General features: G+C 47.4%; 3 protein-coding genes across 8 annotated transcripts in view; 2 read left to right on the forward strand and 1 right to left on the reverse strand.

The window, feature by feature from the left end:
- DCAF6 (DDB1 and CUL4 associated factor 6) overlaps positions 1–1,543 on the reverse strand; it is a 72,998-nt gene extending 71,455 nt beyond the window's left edge. For 2 of the 5 annotated variants that reach the window (XM_037167400.2, XM_037167401.2), the window contains exon 1: positions 1,213–1,543. In XM_037167400.2, the coding sequence (XP_037023295.2) occupies positions 1,213–1,309 (97 nt within the window). In that variant the 5' untranslated portion in view covers positions 1,310–1,543. The remainder of the gene's footprint in view (positions 1–1,212) is intronic. The other 3 variants (XM_053659362.1, XM_053659360.1, XM_053659361.1) reach the window with 2 other exon arrangements.
- Positions 1,544–2,195: 652 nt separating this feature from the next.
- Positions 2,196–13,615, forward strand: MPC2 (mitochondrial pyruvate carrier 2). The gene is made up of 5 exons (XM_037167476.2): positions 2,196–2,503; positions 7,361–7,401; positions 11,592–11,676; positions 12,130–12,241; positions 13,397–13,615. The coding sequence occupies exons 1-5, from the start codon at positions 2,395–2,397 to the stop codon at positions 13,431–13,433; spliced, it is 384 nt and encodes a 127-aa protein (XP_037023371.1). The 5' UTR covers positions 2,196–2,394; the 3' UTR covers positions 13,434–13,615.
- Positions 13,616–13,810: 195 nt separating this feature from the next.
- The window catches only part of ADCY10 (adenylate cyclase 10), a 50,536-nt gene continuing 41,496 nt past the window's right edge, over positions 13,811–22,850 (forward strand). Inside the window, exons 1-3 of one of the 2 annotated variants that reach the window (XM_053659378.1) lie at positions 17,145–17,236; positions 18,440–18,518; positions 22,336–22,552. In XM_053659378.1, coding sequence (XP_053515353.1) covers positions 22,405–22,552 — 148 coding nt within the window. In that variant the 5' untranslated portion in view covers positions 17,145–17,236; positions 18,440–18,518; positions 22,336–22,404. Of the gene's footprint in view, positions 17,237–18,439; positions 18,519–22,335; positions 22,553–22,850 lie in introns of both variants that reach the window. The other variant, XM_037167507.2, reaches the window with a different exon arrangement.

Consider the following 22,850-nt stretch of genomic DNA (forward strand, 5'->3'; position numbering starts at 1 on the left):
ACGGTCTGGGCAGACCTTCAGCAAAACAGATAAGTGCCGTTACCTCCCGGGTGCGTGTGTGAGGCTGGAATGGGAGGGGTCACAGGGGTCTTCGCTTCATTTGTATTAAGTTCTTACAGAGGCTGTATTCATGTTACTTAAGACACTAAAAACATAAGAATAGAGAGAAAAATGCTTCCAACTTCTCTTAACTATTTTATAAACCAGAACTGTTAGACGTAATGAGATTTCATCTTTTACTGACTTGAAGTCAAAACCAAATGACACCCACAAAGACCTAGCAAAGACAGACAAAATTGGAAAGAAAAAATTTCAATGTCTTATCTTCAAATAAAAGAGAAAGAATAAAGAGGAATGAAAAGATTGCACAAGAAGAAAAAACAGACCCGTACTCAATAGTGGACTTCTTTAGTTAGCTCAGGCACGACCCAGAATCCTAAAAAACAAACCAACAACAACAAAACCCCCCAAAACCCTCTCTATCCAAAACGAATTAAAAAAGTGGAATGCGGTTCCCTCAAGCATTGAAGGCTGTTTTTAGAAAGGTGAACTAAGAAACAGAAAATGCCAAGTGTGTGTGTTGCAGGGCTGGGAATGGGAACGCGAAACCCTACACCTCCTTAAGGCGGTCAGACCCAACCGAACTGCGGGTCGCCCCGGAGCGCTCGCAGGGGTGGGGACAAGCTCAGCCATCACTTCCAGGCTTTGGCTCCGAGCCGCGGGACACTACGCGGAGTCAGTTCGGAGCGTGAAGTCCCCGAGGGTGGTCGCCGCGTCGCAGCCGACCCCTAAACCCTCCGGGAATCCAAGGGGAGCGGGTGTCAGCAAAAACTCAGGTCTTCGGCTGAGCGGAGAGAGCGCTGGAGTAGAGCAAGAGCTCCAACTTGTGCTCCAAACGCTCCGGGTGGCCCGGCAAGTCTTCTCCCGAGTCCCACTCCAGAAGCGACCCTAACCCCTTTCCTGGCCGGTACCGTCCGCCCCAGGTCCGGCCCCGCGAGGAAATCCCAGCCAGGGCGGCGGCTGGCAGCGCGCAGAGACACGGCCGCGCAGGGCAAGGCGCGGGGTCCGTCCACAGGGATCCACCCAGCGCCCCAGAGCCTCTGGAGAGACCCGGCCAAGGCGCTGTCCCACCGCCAACAGCCCCCGACCGCGGCCCCCTCCCCCACCTCTGGGCGGCGACCTCGGCGCCTCCGCCCTGGGGCCCTCGCTCACCCAGGTAGCGGCTCCGCAGCCTGGACGGGTCCTCCAGCCCGAGGGACCTTTTCCTCACGTCCCACAACAGGTGTGGACCGGAGCCACCCCGAGACATGGCTCCACCGGGCTGGGTGGGAGGAAAGCCCACCGCGAGGGGGGGGAAGGGGGCAAGGGAGGGGACACGCGATCAGCCCCCGAGCCACACCGGCACCATCCGCGCGCCGGGCCTCGCGGGCCTCGCGGACTTAGATGGCGGCGACACCCTTTCCCCCAAGGCACGGCCGCACCCGGACCAGAGCTCGCCTCATACTCTCCTCACACTACCCAGAACATCCAGAAATCAGCAACAGTCTCCTCCCACAACCCCTCCAACGGGAGGAGGAGGTGGCGGAGGCGGAGGCGACCGCGACTCCGCCCCACCTCGACCCCATTCTCAGCGAGTCCTCCCTACCAGGCCTTTCTCGCGAGAGGAGGACCATCCGGGGGCCTGAAGCCGCCGGCCGTCACAGCTGCCCTCATCCTAGAAAAGTGGATTCAGGCCACTGTAGCCAGATCATTAATTTTCTATGGATAAACGAGGAAGCTAGAGCGAAGAGATTGCGGTCTGAAGTCTCTCTCTCACGAGTCTCATTCCCAAGGAAACATGAGAGTTGTGGGCTGTCATCTTTAGTCAGGGCACGGAAGGCCTGGCGAGCCCATTTTAACTACGGGCCTCCTTCATCAAAATGAAGGGGGATCAGAGCAGGTGCAACTTCACTTTCCCTTCTCCAACATGGCCTCGAGGGCAGGGAGGAGAAATGGGCGGTCCGCGCTTGTCCCCGCCCACCCCACCGGGCAGGCCAATCCTTGCGGGCAGCTCCTCTTGCGCAGGCGCGCTTCCGCCCGGTTCGCAAGGACTCGCTGAGGCAATTTTTCTGGCACCTGTTGCCATGACTCCTCCTCTCTGTTGGCTGTTGGAGGGCTGGAGGCCGGCCGAGGGCGGGCCGTCGCGGAGCCCCCGCCCCCTCGGTGTTGTCCTGGCCCGGGCCCCTCGGAGATCGGCAGGGCTGCGGGCTGAGCGGTGGCGGGAAGAGCACCCGAGGGGAGAGGAGGACGCCAGGCCCCGAGACAGGGGAACGTGAAGCGCTGCTCTTCGTGGTCAGCCCGACGAGTACACGACCGCCCTCCCGCCCGCCGGGCCGCGATCCCCCGTCCGCAGAGATGTCAGCCGCCGGAGTCCGGGGCCTGAGGGCCACCTACCACCGGCTCCTCGATAAAGTGGAGCTCATGCTGCCTGAGAAACTGAGGCCGCTGTACAACCACCCGGCAGGTAAGGGCCCCAGAATGGCCAGCAGCCCCCACTCCCCGAGACCGGCCCTCCGTCTTCCTCTAAAGGAGACCTTCCGAGGCCCGCTGACAACTCGGTCTCTAGAGGCGTCACCTACACCCCAGCCCAACCCCCTCCCGGCTTTTCATTGTGCTTCCGTCCACCATCTGTCGCCAACCTTCGCGACCTTTGTGGCACCCCATCCCTTAGGACCCCTGGACTTTGTCCTGCTCCATTTCTGCAACCCGGAGGCGGTGCGGGCCGCCGGGACACCTTCGTCCTCTCCGCCTTCGCTCCCTGAGCGCTTGTCGCGTGGGAGGCTTTGGAGGAAAGGTCACGCCGCCTCCAGGTCCCGCCGGCACCGGCCGGCTCCGGGGTCACTGGCCTCCGCTGCCCCGTGGTCTAGCTTGTCTCAGTGTGCCCTGTCTGGGAAATTTCTTATCGAGCTCCCCCGGCACCGTTTTTGCGTGGACACACCTGGATGCCTGTCCCTTCCTGCAGGTGTGACCTTGGGCGAAATGTTAGATCTCTTAGGTTTTGTAGAAATGGTCAAGATGAGAAGTAAGTGTATATAACATGTACGTTTGGCTCCTCCCGTTCAGCACATGCTAGCTCTCTGTCTTGTCCTGGTGGTCGAAAATATATATTTCAGGAGGAAAGTGGAAGATCCCAATTCCTCCCACTCACTGTGTAAGACACTCGGTAAGATCTGCAATTCTCCGTAAAACGGGCAGTAATAACACTTACGAGGAAAGTCTGCTCCGCGTTGAATTACTGAAGTGCAACCCTAACAGGGGCCCGTTTGGACAAATCCGTGCTCCTCCGGAGCGTGGGTTCTTTTCCCACGGACAGCGGCCCTCCCGACACTGAGCCTGTTACCACTAAATCTGATTTCCAGTTTGGTAATGGAATGAGCTGTACTTGGGGATTATGCTTGAGTATAATGTTGTTTACTGCAGTATTGTGCCCATTATAAAATTGACCTTTAAGGAGAGGGGTTTTTTCTTTCTTTTTTATTTTACTTTCTTAAGAAAATTAAATCTCTGTTGTATTTTTTCCATTATCATTTTGTCCCTTTATACCCCACCCCCAATCATCTCACCGTTGTCGGTGTCTGTGAGTCCTTTTCCCTTTTTGCTCCATCCCTCCACCCCCCGCCCCCCTCCCCACTAGCTGTCATCCTGCTCTCCATCTGTGGGTCTGTCCCCATCGTCCTTGCTAGTTCAGTTTGTTCAGAGAAGTTTTTATTGCTGAAGAAGTCTATTTAGTTTGCCTTTTAGTTCTTTTAAAACTCAAATTTTGGGAATTGGGCTGCATTTCATGGCGAAGATACCAGGAGGGAGGTTGGGCAATGCTCCTGTAATACGCTGGGCTGTAGAGCAACTGATTCTGTAGTCAGTCTGACCCTCCAGCCTTGTGCTTGGGCTGCAGGGCGAGGGCAGGGCAGGGCACAGGGGGAGTCATTTTAAAGTATGTTAGCAACAGGGTAGCTTTATGGTGGTCTTCTCCCATGCCTTGGCTTTAACCACCCATTATCATTGCTTATGATACTTTAGTCAACTCTCAGAATGAAGAGGAGGCGCTTTTCATTCGTGGGTTGTGCATTTCATCTAGGCTTTCTTGGAGTAGATGAATTGTAATCCCTCTTCTCTACAGTGGGTGGAGCCTAGGGTTTGAAGCCAGACAGATTTGAATCTCGACTATATGACCTTGGCCTTAAAGACCCCCAGCCTTAGTTGTCCAATCCATAATATGGGGATAATAATGATCCCATATAAGGGGGTGGTTATGCAAATTAAACGCATATCTGCAAACAGTTAGCACTTAAACTCTCAGCAAATAGGAGTTTTCTCCCATCTAAGCCTTGGGCTGGTGTGCAGGGCAAGGATACCTGTCACTGCAGAGTTATTCATGGTTAGGCCGTTGCGGGCACACGGATGTGCGGAGAAGCAGGGACAATAAAGCTGTTGACTTGTTAGCACTGAATAAAATCTGAGGAAACACCGACTCTTGTTTCAAGAGTTATTCGGCTGACTATTCAAACTTTTGCAAACTATTTTGCATCATGGTATGTTATTGAATCATCATTTAAGTATTAGGCTAGATTCATACACATACCTGAGATTTTAATAAATCTATGCAAAGCTAGGCTGTTAATAGTTGGATAGCATACATTATTGATTCTAAATCTTTGAGATTTACTATTATCAGCAACAAGTTATATTCTTACTATAAAATCAGAATAGTTTTGGCACAAATAAAAATAAGTAATTTTTGGCAATCAATATTTGTGTCAACCTTTATCAATTAACCTAAGGATGTGTAAGTAGTTTGTCACATGATAGTGAACAGGTCGTCCTGCTGAGTATAAAGAACTGAGAGGAAAGTTGGGGGCTGCGGAAAAGCAAACCACCGCAGAGAAGTGGTGTGAGGGCTGGGAAGGAGGCAGCGGGAGCCCTCAGTTAGACGCTTACTTTTCACAGCGGGGCGTGGCAAGCACCTGCGCTCCGTATTTGTACCTCTGTGCACCTGCCTGTTTGTAAGAGCTACTCACTCTGTTCCAACAAGAAAGTCTTTCCTTAGGGAGGGCCTCATACATACAATAAATGACATACTTTCTGGGTAGAATTCATTTATTTCATTAACAGTAATTTAGATAAGGGAATTAGGAGGTAAATTTGTGCACTTTTATCAGCAGTTTCATCAAAGTTTATCAAGGCAACTGGATTTGTTAACTTGTTTGAAAATGTATGTCTGTTACATACTCTGTTGCAGAATTTCTCAAGTTCTTCTATGAAAGTTAGAACTTAAAAAAGTTTCACTTTAAAAATAAGAGAAACCCATAACAACACAAAAGAAGGTGACTATTATATTATATTATTCTCTGTTTTTTTGTTATGCTTCAAAATAATTTATATTTTTAAATATTATTCCATATTTTCAGCATTTGGGGTCTTTTCAACTACAGGAGTGGACTGCTAAGAAATAAGATGAAAATGTGTTAATTAATTGTTAGTTAATTCCTTGTCTAAAAAGAATGTACATTTATATCTGATGGAGATACATTTCCCTCGTTTTGGACTCCATTAAATTTCTTATGAGATGACTTTTATTCAGTATATTTCAGCAGTTAAAATTATCTACCCAATCAAGTTTTTTCATTCCCTATAATGAATGTTGTCTAGATACTCTGTTAGTTCATACTTCTGCTTATCGTGATTTTAGGCATTATAATAATATCAGGCATCATAATTGTTTAACTATCTAATTTTTAAAGTGAATTACTGTGTTTTAATGAACAGCTGTGGGAATAGCGGTATCATTATGTAAAGCTGGTTTTCTCAGGTCTAGAATGATCCGTATGACATAGCATCGGCATTATTTGACCATATCTGTAACTTCAAATGCTTTGTCTTACAAGAACTTTGCTCTTGAGATGTGAAGGAAGTTAGAATATTTTCTCATTACCGTATCCACTATTGGCTGAGGGCTTCTTTCAGGAAGACAGCCTCTGTACCTACATTCTTACACATTTAAATTTACTCGTTGCTGTTGGGGTAGAAAATGATTAGGTAAGATAAATTGGAAGGGTGAACTAAAATGTTTTTAGTGACATTTTTGTTGACCCATTATATGTACGATTGCAAATATAGCAAGCCATTTTTCCCTTTTTAAAAAACAATAAGAAAACACTATTGATTTGCACTCATGGATATGTGATTCTGATTATTTTTGTCCCTTGTCAGGATCCTCTCAAGTTTCAGAAAAACTAGAAACTTGGAATGTTTTATATATATTTGCAACTGATATTTTTTAAATTCGGTACTTGGCAATTGTTAAACTAATTTAGGATTTGTTTTGTAGCTTACAATTATTTACTAAATAAAATATTTATACTGCTCTTAGTCCAAGTTCTAGCAACCATAAAATCATATTTGAAGGGGTTTTTTTTGTTAAATTTGGTTGTGGGGAGGGGGAGAGTTAATACAATACTTTAAGACGATCACCTAGCTTCGGGAAAACCTTGACTGTTCATTAACTTTGAAGCATCAACCATTTAAGCTTGTAAAGAAACCAGAATCTGGAGGCATTGCGCAGAGAACAGTCAGTCTTCAGGTGGCAGAGGAAGAATTGTCAGTTTGAAATAGGAAGAGAGGAGTCTGCTGAAGAGTTCGAAGCCAGAGACTAAAGCAGGGTGCTGAGTTACCCCTGAGTGATGAAGCCAAGGGTAATTCATTCAGGGGTAACAAGTGAACCTAGTAATCGATCCTGCCTAGGGCCAGAGGCTTTATATACGACAAAGAAAAGTGAACCAGGTGTGGTGATAGGAATCCCAGAAGCTCAAGCTGAATAAAATCACCAGCGTTTGAAAGACTGACTTACAGGATCAGTAAGTACTTTGTGGTGTCTGTCCTCTGGGGAGACAGACAGTCCGGAGCCACACAGGGGTGCGCAGCAGTCCGGGGGAGGGGGAGTGACCAGTGAGTGCAAGTTTAATGCAGCCCTGGGGGCCCTAGAGATGAGTGAACACCATAGTCTAGCCTTGGGCATGAAACAGTCAGTCTAGTCGAATTCCCCAACCTGAAGGTACCCGAGAGTCCACAAACGTTAATTCCATGTTCAAGGCAAAGCATTGGGAATGGTTTCCAAAACCATCTCCATTATACTTTAACTAATTTATAACAGATTACAAAAATAATTGACAAGGAGATCAAAGCAACTTGAATGAGAGGCTGATATCAGGGTGACTGTCTAAATGTTAACTTATATACAAAGTATGTAGAAAAGAGTAAAACTGATAGAAATGGATTGAGAAATCTGAATAGTTGGTTTATTCCTAAATTTTTTTTTCCCTTTTAGGTCCTAAAACAGTTTTTTTCTGGGCTCCAGTTATGAAATGGGTAAGTCTTGAGTTTTTATAGCAGCTACTGAAAGAAAATGCTCTAATGGGAACTTACTAATTTAAAGTAACTTTTTTATGAAGGATATACTTTTAAATGTTCATGGTATGCATTTGAATGGTCTCATGCAAATATTCTTAGATGTATCATTTTTTACTACATAAAGCACACTAGTTTTTTCAGAACTCCATTGATTAAGAAGCCTGGGAACATATTTATTAAAAATGCTGACAATTGTGAGCCCTAGAAATGTGAAATTTCATTCTAAAATTTTATGACTCAGTAAAACCTTATTAGAATGCCCCTCCCCAAATTAACTGTTACTATTAATTTAGTATGAGAACTGAAGATACACCCAAATAAAGGCAAGGAAAGTCAGTCTCAAAAAGTAGTGGGATTATCCAAGAGTGTACGGTAATTAACATCTGGTAAGTGACAGAGGCCAGGGTTTCTGACGGCAAGACCATTGCTTTTTTGCTCTGGGCCAGCGTGTCCACTTCCACACTTCTTATTCAGCTGAAAAGAAATCCTTCTGGCAGCTGTTTGTAGCAAAGCATTGATTTCGTGTTGAAAGGGCCAGTTCTGGCCAATGGCAGCGCTGCTTAGAGTGTCATCTGTGGGTGTTCAGTGTGGACACCACCCAGGAACGTCTCAGAAATGCCCGTCTTCAGGTCTCAGCACTGCCTCGGTGAACCTGAACCTCGGGGGACAGCGCCCAGTAATCCGTGCTGTACTGAGCCCACCAGGGGACTCTGATACCTTCTAAGACTTGAGAACTGGTCTGCAGGCTTTTTAAAAAATAGAATGAAATTAGGTAAAATTTACCATCTGAACCATTTCTGTAGCATTAAGTACCTTTACATCATTTCGCAACCCAACTGATCTCTACAATGCTTTTGTCTTGCAAAGCCTCTGTCCTCCTTGAACAATAACTCTTGACCTTTCCCCCAGCCCCTGGCACCCACTGTTCTGGTTTCTGTTTCCATGAATTTGGCTTTCCTGGAGACCTCAGAGCAGCAGAGGTCATGTGTATTGTCTCTTTGTGCTTGCTTATTTCCCTGAGCACAATGCCCCCAGGGTTCACCCGGGTTGTGGCAGGTGTCAGAATGTCGTTTTCAAGGCTGGACAATATTCCACTGTATGCATCTGTCCCATTTTGTTTTTAACCAGTCACCTGTGGCAGGCACTTGGTTGCTTCCACCTTGTGGCTGTTGATAATGCCGCTCTGGACAGTGGCTGACAGACGTCTGTCCGAGTTCCTGCTTTCAGTTCTGGGATTATACCTTGAAGTGGAACTGTAATTCTATGTTTAATATTTTGAAGAACTGCCATATTATGGTATATTCCACAGCGGCTACACTACTTTACAGCCCCACCAGCAATGAACAAGGTTCCAACTTCTCGAAATTCCGGCCAACCATTACTTTTGTTGCTGTTTTTATAATAGCCATCCTAATGGGTGTGAAGTGGTATCCCATTGCCCTTTGGATTTGCTTTCCCTGATGTGATTAGCTGTGCTGAGCACCTTTTCATGTGTTCATGGACCATTTCTCTATCCTCTTTGAAGAAATGCTTGTTGAAGCCTTTGCTCATTGTTTTTTATCAAGTTGTGTTTGTTGTTGAGCTGTAGGCTATTTTAATTCTCTTAAATGTTAGAACATTCAGAAATCTAAGTAGTTGAGTCTTTGAGAGCTGAAAGTGGCTGTCCGTTAATCCTTAGCCTTAGGCAAGCGGCCTCTGCCATTTCACCCCCAGCTGTAAAGAGAGAGTGAACGAGTGGGTGAGAGCTGTGTTTAGAGAGAACTAGGGAGCAGTTCTTTTTTATATTTACACACTGGGAAAAGGTTCCACCCATTTTTTAAAAAGTTTTAATAAAATCATCACCTTTGATGATTTTGCTCCCACTCTGAGCATTCAAATAGTGTTATATGCCCCCCAAAACCCTCATACTGATGGGAAATATTCCTATTTCCTTTCTCTTCTCTCCCACTCACACTTAAAATTGTATAGTAATTATATATCTATACAGTGGAATTGATTACAGAAGTGCTGTTTCTAGCATCATTATTTAAAAGAATAGGAATGATTTCATCTATTTACCATAAATTTGGCATCCTCTTTGACCTCAGATTTGCCACAATTTGGGAGTTTATTGATTTTATTGGTAGCTTTTGTGTGTGTTTGAGCTGGTTCATCGGTGCTTTGCAACACTGTCAGTGTGGGATTTTCACAAGTGCCTTCCTGTCTCCTTTAAAAACATCTATTTTAAGTTCATGTTGAAATCACACATACTCTCCTGATGACTGCATAGCCGCAGAAGCTTCTGTGTCCTGTTCTCTTGTGGGGACACTTCTCTTGACAGATACTACTTTACGCGTGTGTGTTCCTCTCAGAGCACTTGGTGACCCGTGGCAGTCCGTGCAGATGTAACATTGCAGCTGCCAGCCGTGTGCAGGGTCTGTCCAGAGGGTGTCCGGCCACGTACTGCGAAAAATAGAGACGTTTAATGAAGGAGATATGAGATACTGAACACTGTACACAGGACAATGACGCCTCAGTCCCCTTCAAAGTAGGCACCTTGGGACCTCACACAGTTCTCCCAAACACCATCAGCTGCCCTGTCATATTTTCCTGAATCTCACTGAAGTTCTGAAATCTCTTCCCTTTCAAAGGTGATTTTAGTTTGGGGGAAAAGCCAGAAAGGCCAGAAGTCACAGGGCACCAAATCTGGGCTGTAGGAGGGCTGAGTCGCCTGGGTGATTTGATGTTTCACACACAAAAAAACCCTGCACGAGATGTGATGCATGAGCGGGTGCCTTGTCATGATGAAGCTGCCAGTCACCAGTTGCCCTTAGATGCGGCCTCTGAATCATCCCAGTCTTCCATGGAGGGATGTTCAAGTTTAATGCAAAATCTGACGTGGTTTCGTTGCTCTACTCACTCAGTCACTTTGAATGCGATGGCCGCACGGTACACATGCTCACTGAGCAGTGTCCGCCGCCCCCAGCGAGTGGTGCAGTGACGTCGTCATTGTTCACGCATGTGCGGTCCAGGCCACTCTTTCTGGCTGCCAGGTTACATCAATGTCGCATAAACCGTTCTCGTTATATTAACAACGGCTGGACTTTTTCCCAACCTTGTATATGTTCTATCTAGGAGCAAAAACCCTTTGCTGATTTATAGTTTCCACGCAAGAGCATCTTTGAGAAACTCAGTAAAACCTGCTAGTAATTTCTTAAAAACATGATAACGTATTTAGGGTTTGATTTAAAAATACTTAAAGGAAAGGCAGGAAAAGAGGTAAAGCGAATGAGGCAAAATCTCAGTAACTGTTGACCCTGGGAGGTGGGAATACAGGGGTTCTCTGTACTAGTCTCTCCTATGTTGTGTAAGTTTGAATTTTTCTTCAATAAACCTTGTTTTCATACACACTCTAATCTCCTCAATAGAGTAGCATAATACCGTCTTTTGCCATTTATAATGAGCAATTTTTCCCCAAATTTATGAGGAAAAATAAGGATCTGCTTCATACATGGGTACAATGCTTATAATAATCCCATGTACAATGCACACAAAACCGTGGGAATGCGTTTACATATGGGAGGGCATTATACACAGCAAAATACGGTATTCTAGTGAAGACTCGCCCCGGGTTTCGCGAGCGGTGCTTGTGGTAGGCTCTCAGTGGGTGACTCCATGGAAGACTGTCAGAAACGCAGCAGCAAAGAAACGACCATCTGTACTTCGACATGAAAAAAATTATCTAAACAAGAAACTAAATTCCAAGAGAGCTTTTCTGATATTTTTAAAAAAGAAGAACATTGACAAAAAATATGAAAGGAGGAATCTATGCCAATTATCTTAGTTTTCAGGCATTCTCCATACAGTAGTTCCTGACATGTATAAAGAACATATAAACTCATATGTGGAAGAAGTATTATTTGTAGAACAAATACACACACACATACACACACACTCATGATTTTTAAATACATCAGACTGCTTCCTGGAGTTAACAAAATACAAGTTAATTCCAAAAGCGTTTCTGAATTCATCGCAGCTGTTTGTCATGCTGCACACTCCTGAATGCTGCCGTCCGGTGGCAGTCCCTGACGAGGCGCTGGGTTTTATTTGAAGGGACTTGCTGCCACTCGACTCTTAGCATGCGTCTCTGTTCTCTGTGTTTCCAGGGGCTGGTGTGTGCCGGGCTGGCCGACATGGCCAGGCCCGCAGAGAAGCTCAGCACGGCCCAGTCCGCTGTGCTGATGGCCACAGGTGAGCCGGACCAATGCCCACCACGCCCCTCGGAGAGAGTCCGCAGTTCTAGGGTGTTGAACATCACCTTATGTAATAGCGTGATGTTTGAAGTGCGTATGCAGACACGCGAGAACTCACGGTGCATCTCCAGGAAGTTCCCGGGTGGGGAAGGCAGAGGAGGGCTACGGCGAACTGGTGCCTGCGGGGTTTCTGTGTATCACGCTTTCGTCGGGAACGTAGTTTCATAAGTGGGAAGGAGGTCCAGTTACTGTCCCTGGTCCTACAGAGATTGCCCTTGGATGTCAGCACCGAGTGTTTTGTGCAACACTGAAGTATAGCTCTTCTGTCCTCTGGTCCTGCACTGTGTTGTCACAGTCTTACTTAGAAGTAGTCTCCTCTAATAGTGAGTGTTCAGATGAGATACTGCAATGGGACCTGTGCTTAAAAAATATATATGATTCTTCTCAACAGGGCTTATTTGGTCAAGATACTCACTTGTAATTATTCCCAAAAACTGGAGTCTGTTTGCCGTTAATTTCTTCGTTGGGGCAGCAGGAGCCTCTCAGCTCTTCCGTATTTGGAGGTAAGGCCACCGAGATATGAAACATAGAGAGAAGGTAGTTAAGTTACCGTTTACCCTCCTTTCAGGAGGCGTTCCGCTCGGTAGAGTACATTTTATTTCGTTCATCCTCACCACCCGAGGGTCACGAGTATGGCTGTAATCTGATCTTCCCATAACCCTCCATCACACCAGGGGTGGACAGTGACAACTCAGTGCACATCACGGCCACCTTCAGGGCTTACTCACATCAGTGTGAACTCTGATTTGTACAGTGACTTTACTCACAGAGTATTTTTCTCATATGCCATGCCGTTTTAACCTTGTATTAACTCGTCATAGTAGAGCTAAGAGAATGCTAAGTCCCTATTCAGAACTGTTATTGCCTTTTAAAAAATTAATTAATATGTTTTTAGAGATAGGGGAAGGGAGGGAGAAGGAGAGGGAAAGAAACATTGATGTGAGAGAGAAATATCAATCAGGGGGCCTCTCTCATGTGCCCTGACCAGGGACTGAATCTGCAACCCAGGCATGTGCCCTAACCGGGAATCGAACTGGCAACCTTTTGGTTTGTGGGATGACTCCCAGCCAACCGCGCCACACTGGTCAGGGCCAGAACTATTATTTCTAATGTCAGAAATTCAGAAACAGTTTGACAAAGGGATTTTGGGCACCTTTTAGTTACAATAGCGGGTTGGGAGATTTCATTAGAAATATGGATGTTGGACTTGGGAGCATTTAGGAAAACACTATCGAATATTTGAATCGGGGCCTTTTGAGAGACCTGGGAGGAGGCGTCCCGGGGGCGGTTCCTTCCCGCACAGGCGCTGATCCCCACTGTGCTGTCAGCTGGGACAGGAGTCCGCAGAACACGTTCACATGGTTGGTGGCGCTCTCGTGTATTTCAAGAATGAGAGCATTCGTTAAAATAATACTGTTGTACAGGAAACTATGTCAGTTAAGTTGTTAAAACTTTTTTGGCAGCTGGAAGCCAGATGCGAATAAAGTCCCGATCACTTTTCCTTCTGCCTGTCTCTACCCGTAAGGTGTCGGGAAGGTTGAATTGACAACTGTGTAGCCTCTGGGCGAGCGAGGAGGAAGAAACGGAATAGTTTTCATTCCCTTCTTAGGTGTGTATCTGTTGTGATTCATGATTATTTTTCTTTGTTTTCTCTGTAGATATAACCAAGAACTAAAAGCTAAAGAAAACCAGTAAAAGAGTCCTTGATCATCCCCACAGCCCCGAGATGGACGTAACCACGGGGCCTAGTTTGAGTTGTTATTTGGTTATTGGTAAGGTGACGCTAACTGTGCTAACCGTTGGATCGCATAAAATAATCTAATTTAACTGGGAGCTAGTACCTGATTCGGCAGAAAAATAAAGCAAATTTATAATAACAGTGTCTCTCTACATACAACTTAAGGAACTTATCTATGGACGTTCGTAACAGTTTTCCTACTCTTCGCCTGTAATAAATCATACTTGCTCATACATGCCCCTGGCCTCCTCCTGCCCTGTCAGCCAAAGTGCGGGCGTATAAGAGCACACACATCCCTGCGAGTCGGAAGAGAGTTGAAGATCAAGTGATCTGTTTGCAGTGGAGACCGTGACGCAGCTACAAGTGAAAGGCCGCAGAGCTGAAGAGGGTGACAGACGGGTAGCGGAGTGGCTGCTAAACGACTCCAAACTGCTTTAAAATATTTTAACTTGAAATGAAGCATCTCGAAGAGTTATGTTTTGCATATTGTGTAAAATTCCTTGACAGCTACAGAGTAATGAAGGATTTCTAAATGTTTCAGTTGTGGTCGGTAACTGATTCGATGTCACAGAAAGGACTCTGGAGTCAGACTGACCTGAGTTTGAATCCCATCCTGAGACGTACAATCTGTGACTTGGAGCAAGTTAAGAAAGTGTCTGGCAGAGAACCTGGGGCATGAGTTGGGGCGTGAGTCGGCTCTCTGGAAACGTGTGGCAACTTTGTCCCGGTTATGAGGAAAGACTGGACACAGATTACTGCATCCTAGAAATCATTAACAGCCTGCGGGATCTGAGCTCCAGTTTGGCACATGGAGGTTTTTTCTAAATATAGTAAAGCCAGGCCTGGTCAGAGCCGCAGTCAGAGAAGTCAGCCAAGCAAGTTCTTTCCTTTCCTTTCCTTTCCTTTCCTTTCCTTTCCTTTCCTTTCCTTTCCTTTCCTTTCCTTTCCTTTCCTTTCCTTTCCTTTCCTTCTTTCTGTATTTATTTCTTTCTTTATTTTATTTATCTACTTTCAGAGAGAGGGGGAGGGAGGGAGAAGGAGAGAGAGAGAAACATCAGTGTGTGGTTGCCTCTCAACGTGCCCCCCTACCAGGGACCTGGCCCACAACCCAGACAGGAGCCCTGACTGGGAATCGAACTGGCCACCCCTTGGTTTGCAGCCTGCACTCAGTCCACTGAGCTACGCTGGCCAGGGCAGTTCTTTCTAAATATAAAGAAGCAGGTAACAAAAGAACTTTGAATAATATAATGATCAGGATTTGGGAACTAGCAGTGGAACACCTTGTACCTCTCTCTATACCCTTGCATCGTAGCCCACCTTTGAGGCGGAGGGTGCCGTTAGCAGATGGAGCGGCCCTGAAGAGTCAAATTTCTGCTGCTTTCCCTTTAGAAACCACACTGTCACCATAGTGGGGCATGTGTGTGCACACTTGTGTTTGTGTTACACGTTTGGGACAAACATCCATTATAAAATAGAGCAGGACACAAGAAATGACTAAAACGCATATTTTAAACTGATGTCTCACTTTTTTTTTAATGGAAATTTGCTCTGCCCTGGCCAGTGGTGTGGCTCAGTGGGTTTGGCATTGTCCTAAAGCAAAAGGCCACCAGTTCGATTCCCCCAGAGGGCGTGTGTGTGGGTTGCAGGCCAGGACCCCAGCTGGGGGCGTGCAAGAAGTGGCTGACAAATGTTCCTCTAACATTGATGTTTCTCTCCTTCTCTTCCCCTCTCTCTAAAAATAAATAAGATCTTTAAAAAACAACCCTGCTCTTACATAGCTTCTTATGAGCCCACTGGCCAGCCGTGGTCATTGTAACATTGGTGCGATCACAGACAAGCTGCTGGGTTCTCACAGGTTCCACTGACAAATCCCAGGCGTCTTTTCTGGGCCCAAACTCCCACCTGTCCTGTTACTGAGACTTAAAAATTAAATGACTCCAGTACGCATCCAGTCAAAAACCCTCACTGCCCTTGGAACACCTCGTTCAGTGATCAGTTCCACAACTATTTTTTGAAACTTAGCAAGCAGAATTATATACTTGAAGTCCTGGCTACCATAGTAGGTACTGAATTCCATAAAAATACCTTTCATAGTGGTAACATCACATGATCAGTCTAGTTGAGTTGAATTCTGTATCAGGATTTCCTAAGGAACCCTTACTGAAGACTTCATTAGGTACATGTTCTCAACGCCAGGACTGACCAGCCTGGGTTTCAACTCAGGTCTGTCACGGTTATTAGCAGTGAGACCTTACTGACCTTGACCTGTGAGCTTCAGTATTTTGGGGGGTCAAATGGGCACAATAACAGCATATGCTGTGTGGGGTTGTGGTGAAGATGTCTTGAGATGATGTTTTAACACAGTGCCTGGTCCATGATGGGTGTTGAAGAAACGTAGAAAGTTTCGGAAAATGGTGTGTTTATTAATTAAAGCTAGACTCAAACATACTTTCTTACACAAAGGAAGCTTTAATATAGCTGCACAAGTATGTATATACTGTGTTAACCTATTTGCACACTTTGGGAGGTAGTAACAACTCCTGAAGCTTGCTTAGGTCAAAGCAGGAAACCAGCTGCTGGGCTGGGGCCAGAGGCAGGGTGGGGGCGCCCCATGGGGCACGTTCCTGCCCCAGCCTCCGCAGGGGGTTGGCGTTCGTCTCAGAGAACGTTGGCCCTGTCGAGATTTGGTTGAATCTCGACAGGGTTGGCTTCAAAGCCCAGGCTCCTCTTCAAGGCAGAACAGTTTCTAGCAGAGCTTGTTAACGGGATGATACCAAAATGGAAAGCACTGGTGCCTGTAAGACCGGCTTTCTCCCTGCGGGTCTGTTTGATTGCATGAGATAAGAGTCCAGCTATGTTAAGCCTGGTTCCCACAACACCAGAAACTTTACTAGAGAAATGTGATTAAACGCACCCTTTTCCCCTTAAAGGCAGCCATTTTACCACTTTTGAAACACAGTAAATTCAAGTACAGGCTTGGGCTTTACTTGAGAATGTTTGCTTGCCTTTCCAGTTCAGCTTCTGTAAACTCCAGCTGTACGTGTGTCAGCAGTAGCTGCGGTGTACATGTGAACAGCCAGAAAACCAAAGCACGGTTTCTCTCGGCTGTTAGGAATGTGTCCCCTTTAACACATTTCTCCAGGGTCACACTGGGTTGGGAAATGCCACCCCAGTGCCACGTGTTATCCCAAGATCTCTTAGGGGTGAGCTGGGTTACAAGTGTGCACTTGGCCAGTCCAAAAGGACAAGCCAAAGGTTTCCCTCACAAAACCCCCTGAAGATAAGTACTGAATGCCGTACTAGTAACTAGTAAGACTGAGAGGCCTGCTAAGAGCCATGATCATTACCGACCAAAATCTGCTGTTGGCCCACTCAGAAGGTACTTGTCTGTGTGGTGGTCACCTACCAACTGCTGCCTCATTTCACTGGCCCCTTCTTTCCCCACCCGCCCGGATGGGAAACCTGACACAGCCAGTCCAGGGACCAGCATCGGGCCCCTGGGCTGGCGGGGGAGGGGCCAGGCAGTGCCAGCCAATCGGAAGCAACGTCTGCACATGAACAGTAAGGTTCTGATGAGGGCGTGGCCAGGAAAAACGGCTTTTAGACAAAACTGCCATTTTATGGGTCAGCCATGGACAGACGTGGTACTTCCGCTGTCTTCAGAATAATGTCACCCGGGCCCCTTCCCGCTTTCTGCTCTCCAGGAGGATCTCAGCTCTAATCCGGGCCCTGGCCTTGCTCAGCCTTGGAAGAGGAGGAGGTACGTGGACGCAGTGGCTCGGCAGCAGGCAGACTGGCTGTAGGGCGGCCCTTGGGAAGGTGGCAGGTGGCAGAGCTCAGAGGAAGGGGGGAGGCCTCGGGCTCGGGGTCAGGGTTCCACGACATTCCTGTCCAGTGTCTGTGTCCGTCCCCGAAGTGAGGCTGGAACCCGAGGCTCATTCATTCATTGCCTGAGCTGCTCATCACGACGTGCGGTCGCGCCCACCGACGTCCTCCTCTCTCTTCCGCAGCTTCTCCCGTGTCCTCAGTCTCCACAGGGCAAATGCCTGCCCTGTGGGGGGCGCGGGGAAGACCCTGTGCAGGAAGCAGGTGTGGAACCCGACCGTAAAACAGAAGCCAGCAACACAGAGGGAGGCGTACACAGAGCCGTGGGCAGTCAGAGACACTGGGATAGAGATAAGGCACAGAAGTCTGCAGACACTCTGTGCCCTGAGCCCCGAGGAGAGTGGCCATGGGCAGAGGTGCTCTGGCCGGGTCCCCTGACCGAGGACATTCTCCCTTTCAGTTCAGATACATACCTCCATGTTGGGACTCTTCATAAAACCTTGTTTTACACGTTGATGAAAAATTGGGTGAAAACTGAAATCTGTTAGAAGTTCCTAGAAGTGGCTATAATTGATCTTTCGTTTCATTTTCATTTTGGGGTCCTGCTCAGTTCTCCTTAAGCAGAACGAAACTGCGCACTCTGTTCTTCACCCCAGAAACGATTGCACATCTTTGGGGCCTCCCTCACCTGTGTGTTCTTTTATGGAAGCACGGGGGCATCTCCCCGCTGCCCCCGTGCTTCCTCAGAGCCCGGTCAGCTCACGCACGGTCCTTGGCTGTGCGTGCGTTGGCCACACAGCAGAGCTGGGCGCCATCGGCGTGCACCGAGTGCTCTCAAAGGAAGTGCACATGTTCTCAAGGCCACTGACGTCCCCAGAGTGTCGTAAAGCACACAAACGGGATGTCACGTGGAATGGTAGAGAGCACATGGGCTTCCGCGCCACGCAGACCTGGGCTCTCCGGCTGCGTGACCTAAGGCAGTGACTCCGAGTCTCTGTCCCTGTAGCTCTGAAATGCGTGGATGTCTGTCTGTCCAGATCGGGCCCGCCTCACAAAACGCTTCACATGAAAAGATCTCAATAAAGTAGAGTCACAGTGTGGAATGGGCCACTTCACTCCTCATTTTCTAATGTTGCAGAATTCAAAGCAGAAGGCTGTCTCCCCAGATAGGACATTTCTGTGATCTCCTCGTGGGTGTTCTTACGACAAACTCTCAGGTACTCACTTCAGATCTCTGCTCTTCGGCCTGTAACATATAATTTTATGATTCTAGTTTCCCATCTACATCTGTGACTGTCCTGTCCTAATGCATCTACTGTTCTCGCCTAGTGACCTTAAACTTAGAGAAGTCTGTCCATGTTCTCGGATCGCCTTATTTAAACCCACGGGGTCTGAACAAGCATTTAAGGCATCTCCCCACCAAACCGCCTCTTCAGCCTGGCGGGCGGGGAGATAGGCGTCTCCCAGCAGGAGAGCCAATGCTTCCTAAGACCGCCCGCTTCTAACACGCACCCTTACATTAAGTTTGCCTCCCGGTGCTGGGTGGCCATCGATCCGAGCTGATCCTTCTGGAGAAAAATCTAACCTGCGCTCCACCAGGTATGAGAACTAGTGCAAAAGACTCCACACTGCTCGTGTGAGGAGAGGGCAGGACTGCCAAACCAACGGGGGCCGCTGGCCGGGTTGCTAGACAAAGTGCAGTATTTGGGAGGATATGCTTATCCTGAACTACTGTTTATTTAAAATTCAAATTGAACTAGATGTACTGTGTTTTCATATTCAAACCCCGGCAGTCTCACTGCCAGGTGGTAGCCAAACAGAATGCGCGGAGACGGTCGGGACCAAGGGCAGGCGAGAGGGCTCGCACTCTATCCTGCCCAGTTCTGCTCAGGCCCATCTCGGTCCTGTGGCCCCTCAGCACCTCCGTGGCAGCCTCTTCCGAGCACCCATTCCTGCAGAAACCGTGCTATTGAAGGTCACGTACCTTCATCAGTGAGCTCCCTCCTCTTGAGGAGAATAAATACCAACTTTCCTTCCCCTTGTCACCCCCGCCCCCATGAACCTGATGCTTGTCTAGCCAAGTTCATTCCTACCAGAGGGAGCAGGCAGGGCAGTTCTCTTGTTGGTAGTAGGTGCCCACGTTGGACTTCGTACAGGCAGCTGTGTCTCCTAACTTTCCCCTTTCAGGCTAAATATTTGAGGACAACTACTTTTTTTGCCCAAATGCCATCATCTGACAACACTTCCAATCTCTCCCATCATTCCTCGTGTGCAGTAATAGTCAGTGAACTTCACATAAAACAGGCAGAACTGAACCCAATGCTCTGGGTCGGATCTGAACAATGCTACGCACCCTAGAATTGCATTGCATCGGAATGGCCAATAAATGTAAGAAAGGCGCCTAATTTCCTTAATGCCACCAGGGAAACAAAACGGCAGACCACCACTCACCTACCAAGATGGCTAAAATTGAAAAAAAGTGACATTAGCGAGTGCTAGCTGGAATGCAGAGCTCTGAACTCCCGTATCTTACATGTGGCGTGTCAACTGGTCAACCTCTTGGGAAAATTGGCCGGATCTACAAAAGTTCAATATATGTATTTCCTTTGCCCCAGTAATTCCACTCAGATGTATGCCCAAGCGAAATGCATACATATGTTGACCAACACTCACGTACAAGAATGTCCTTAGCAGCCTTAATCCTGATAGCCTACAACTGGAAACAATCCAGAGGTCAGTAGTAGAATGGGTAAATGCTTTATGCATAGTCAGGCGGGGGGATACTATACAGCACCGAAAAGGGACAGGCATGGATATGCACACAACAACATGGAAGGGTGTGGCGAACGCTTGAGGGAAAACAAAAGAATCTATAGAGTATAGCTCCATTTACGTAAAGTTTAAAACCTGATGAAGGTGGTCTGTAGTGTTAGGAATTGAGAGTGGATACCTTCGGGGACAGTGAGAGGGAACTGTGAGATGACATGAAGGGACTCTGCAGTTCGGGAAGGGCTCTCCTTCTTGACATAAAGAGGGGTGACCTGGTCCTGTTCACTTGAAAATAACTCACCGAGCTGCACACTTTGAATTGTGCATTTTCTGCATGTTATGCTTCAATAGAAGAATTTCTTAAAAGATAGCATTGACTTTGCAGGAAATTTGTTCTGTACCATAGGTTCAGGCATTTGGTTTTGTTAAAATTCTAAATACAGCGCTTTGTGTTTGTTCTTCTGAAATTTGATTGTTTCTGCTAATCAAGCTATTTTGAGGTCCCGACTGTGTCCTTTGCCACATCAGCTCTCCTTCCAGTTTTGTCTGTACCTGTGCCCCTGGCATGCCCAGGAGGGCTCCCCTCTGAGTGGATGGCAGAACAGAAAAACCGATGTCCTTCAGGCCTGTCTGGTTGGTAACCAGCTAACTGTATTCTCGTCACTCTTACAATTAGTATCTTACCCACAAGGGTGTAAGAAATTTAGCCAGATGCCTTGAGAAAGTTGAGTCATGTAGCATTCTCTTGATTTAAAAGTTTAATGGCGCTCCAAAATAAGAAATTAGGCTAGTTTGCTCTTTCCCCTGAGTCCATTTTGACCCCCGTTAATCACCTCTTGCTGAGCTCTGTGCTCACCTGGTGCCAGGTATGCTAACAGTCGAGGCTGTTCACAGACACGGGAGCCCTCTCTCCCACTGCACACACAGTAGGACTGCACTTCCCCACCCACCTGAAATTAGCTGTCTCTGTGTAACTTGCGTTGGCCAGTGCCACGAGACTGGCAGTGAACTATGTCACTTCTGGGAGAACGCTTCAGGAATGAGCCCGTCCCAACTGAATCGTCTTTCCCCCGCTGTCTTGGCGGCCAAAGTGTCCCGGCCTGGGTCCCCAAGTGAAGGCAGCAGCACAGCGGGACCTCAGCCAACCTACAGTGGACACACAGCATGAGTAAAAGATGAATAAGCCTTCACCATTTGAAGTCCCTGAGCCGTTGGGGTTACTTGTTAATGAAGCCAAACCACACCTGTGCTGACGTGACATCGTGTCTACCAGTCCGTGTTTTCCAGAATCCACAGAGAGCCTCATCTTTCAAAATTCGGGACACCTTTAGTGTTTCCACCCAGCTTTCGTTCTCTCTTATCTTTCATGACAACTGGCACGATTGCTGTCCTTTTGCTGTCTGTGGATGTAGGCTTCCTGGGGCTGGCTTTGAGAATGTTTTAAGCGACCGGGTACCTTATCACTACTTTCTGCTCTCGGACGTCAGTTCTTTCTCAGCAATGTTTGTTATCCTTCTCAATTCTCCAGAGGGGAGAAGGCAGCAGCAGGAGAGGAATCGTGCAGCATAACGCAGTCAAGCTTTGTCCTTTTTCCTCTTCTATTAATTACTTTCCATAAAGCCTGAACGTCCCTCTAGTTTCTCTTAACTTCATCATTTTTCCTCAGTCTCAGCTCATTCTGGACATTCCGTTTTCTTACACCTTTCTTGTAAGTTCACACGGCACTTGTCAAATTCTCTGTCTGAAATCCTTTGATTTACTCATTACCTATTGGCTGTTCCTGGTACATGCTGTGGCTTGATGTTGCTTTAAAAAAAAAACCTTATTTATTTATATGCTTTTCTCTCTATCTTTTGTTCACTTCTTAAGTTTGAGTTCACCAGAGCTTTTCCTTTGAAAGGGTATGTAATACCTAGTGTTTAATACTCATTTTTAGAGGCTGCTACACATTTTAAAGTTTGTTCATTAACTATACTGATGTTTTCCCTGATTTAAAGTTAAGGGAAAAAATGCTTTCCTTAACTCTGAGATTCCCCTTCACGCTCTGTTCCTCCCTCCCAGCCCCTCTGTCATGGTGCCGGTCACCTGTCAGCTGTTCAGGGGCAGCGCCTCGTTCTCCTATAGAAACCCGGCCCTTTCAAACTTGCGACTGCGCAGTTCGGGCACCCTCGCCGCTGCATAGCGTAAACAAGTTACGCACGGGGCAGACGGAAGCAAATACGAACGTGAGAGAATGAGGTCCCATCAGATCTCCTCCACTCTCAGCTTTTCTCTCCAGAAGGCTGTTTGGGGACAGACTGCCGCGCTCTTGAGCCCCCGCACCTGGCCTTGAACATGAACACTCCGAAAGAAGAGCTGCAGGACCGGACCATCGTCAGAATAGCAGCCCACCTGCCGGACCTCATTGTCTATGGAGACTTCTCCCCAGCGCGGCCCTCTGTGGACTATTTCGATGGAGTCTTGATGTTTGTTGATATTTCAGGCAAGCGCTGGAGGGATGTTGAATGTGGGCGAACACTGGGCAGAGCTGGATGGCAGGGTGGGGCTGCTTTGTCGAGCTTTTTGTGCCGCTGAGAGCAGATACTCCCCCGGGAAAGCGTCTTCCCCGACCGAGCCTGTCCACTCATGGGCGGCCTTTACTTTCTGATGCCCACGTCCCACACCTGGAACTTCAGGCTCCCCTGCCCCTGCCCCAGCTTCACTGAGTCAACCCCCAAGCTTCACACACATCCCAGGCAGAAGCGACCTCAAGGAATGGTCACTCTGCTCATTGTTTCCAT

The sequence above is a fragment of the Artibeus jamaicensis genome, unplaced genomic scaffold (assembly GCF_021234435.1).
Source record: "Artibeus jamaicensis isolate MK-2021 breed Jamaican fruit bat unplaced genomic scaffold, CSHL_Jam_final scaffold_625, whole genome shotgun sequence".
Classification (NCBI taxonomy): domain Eukaryota; kingdom Metazoa; phylum Chordata; class Mammalia; order Chiroptera; family Phyllostomidae; genus Artibeus; species Artibeus jamaicensis.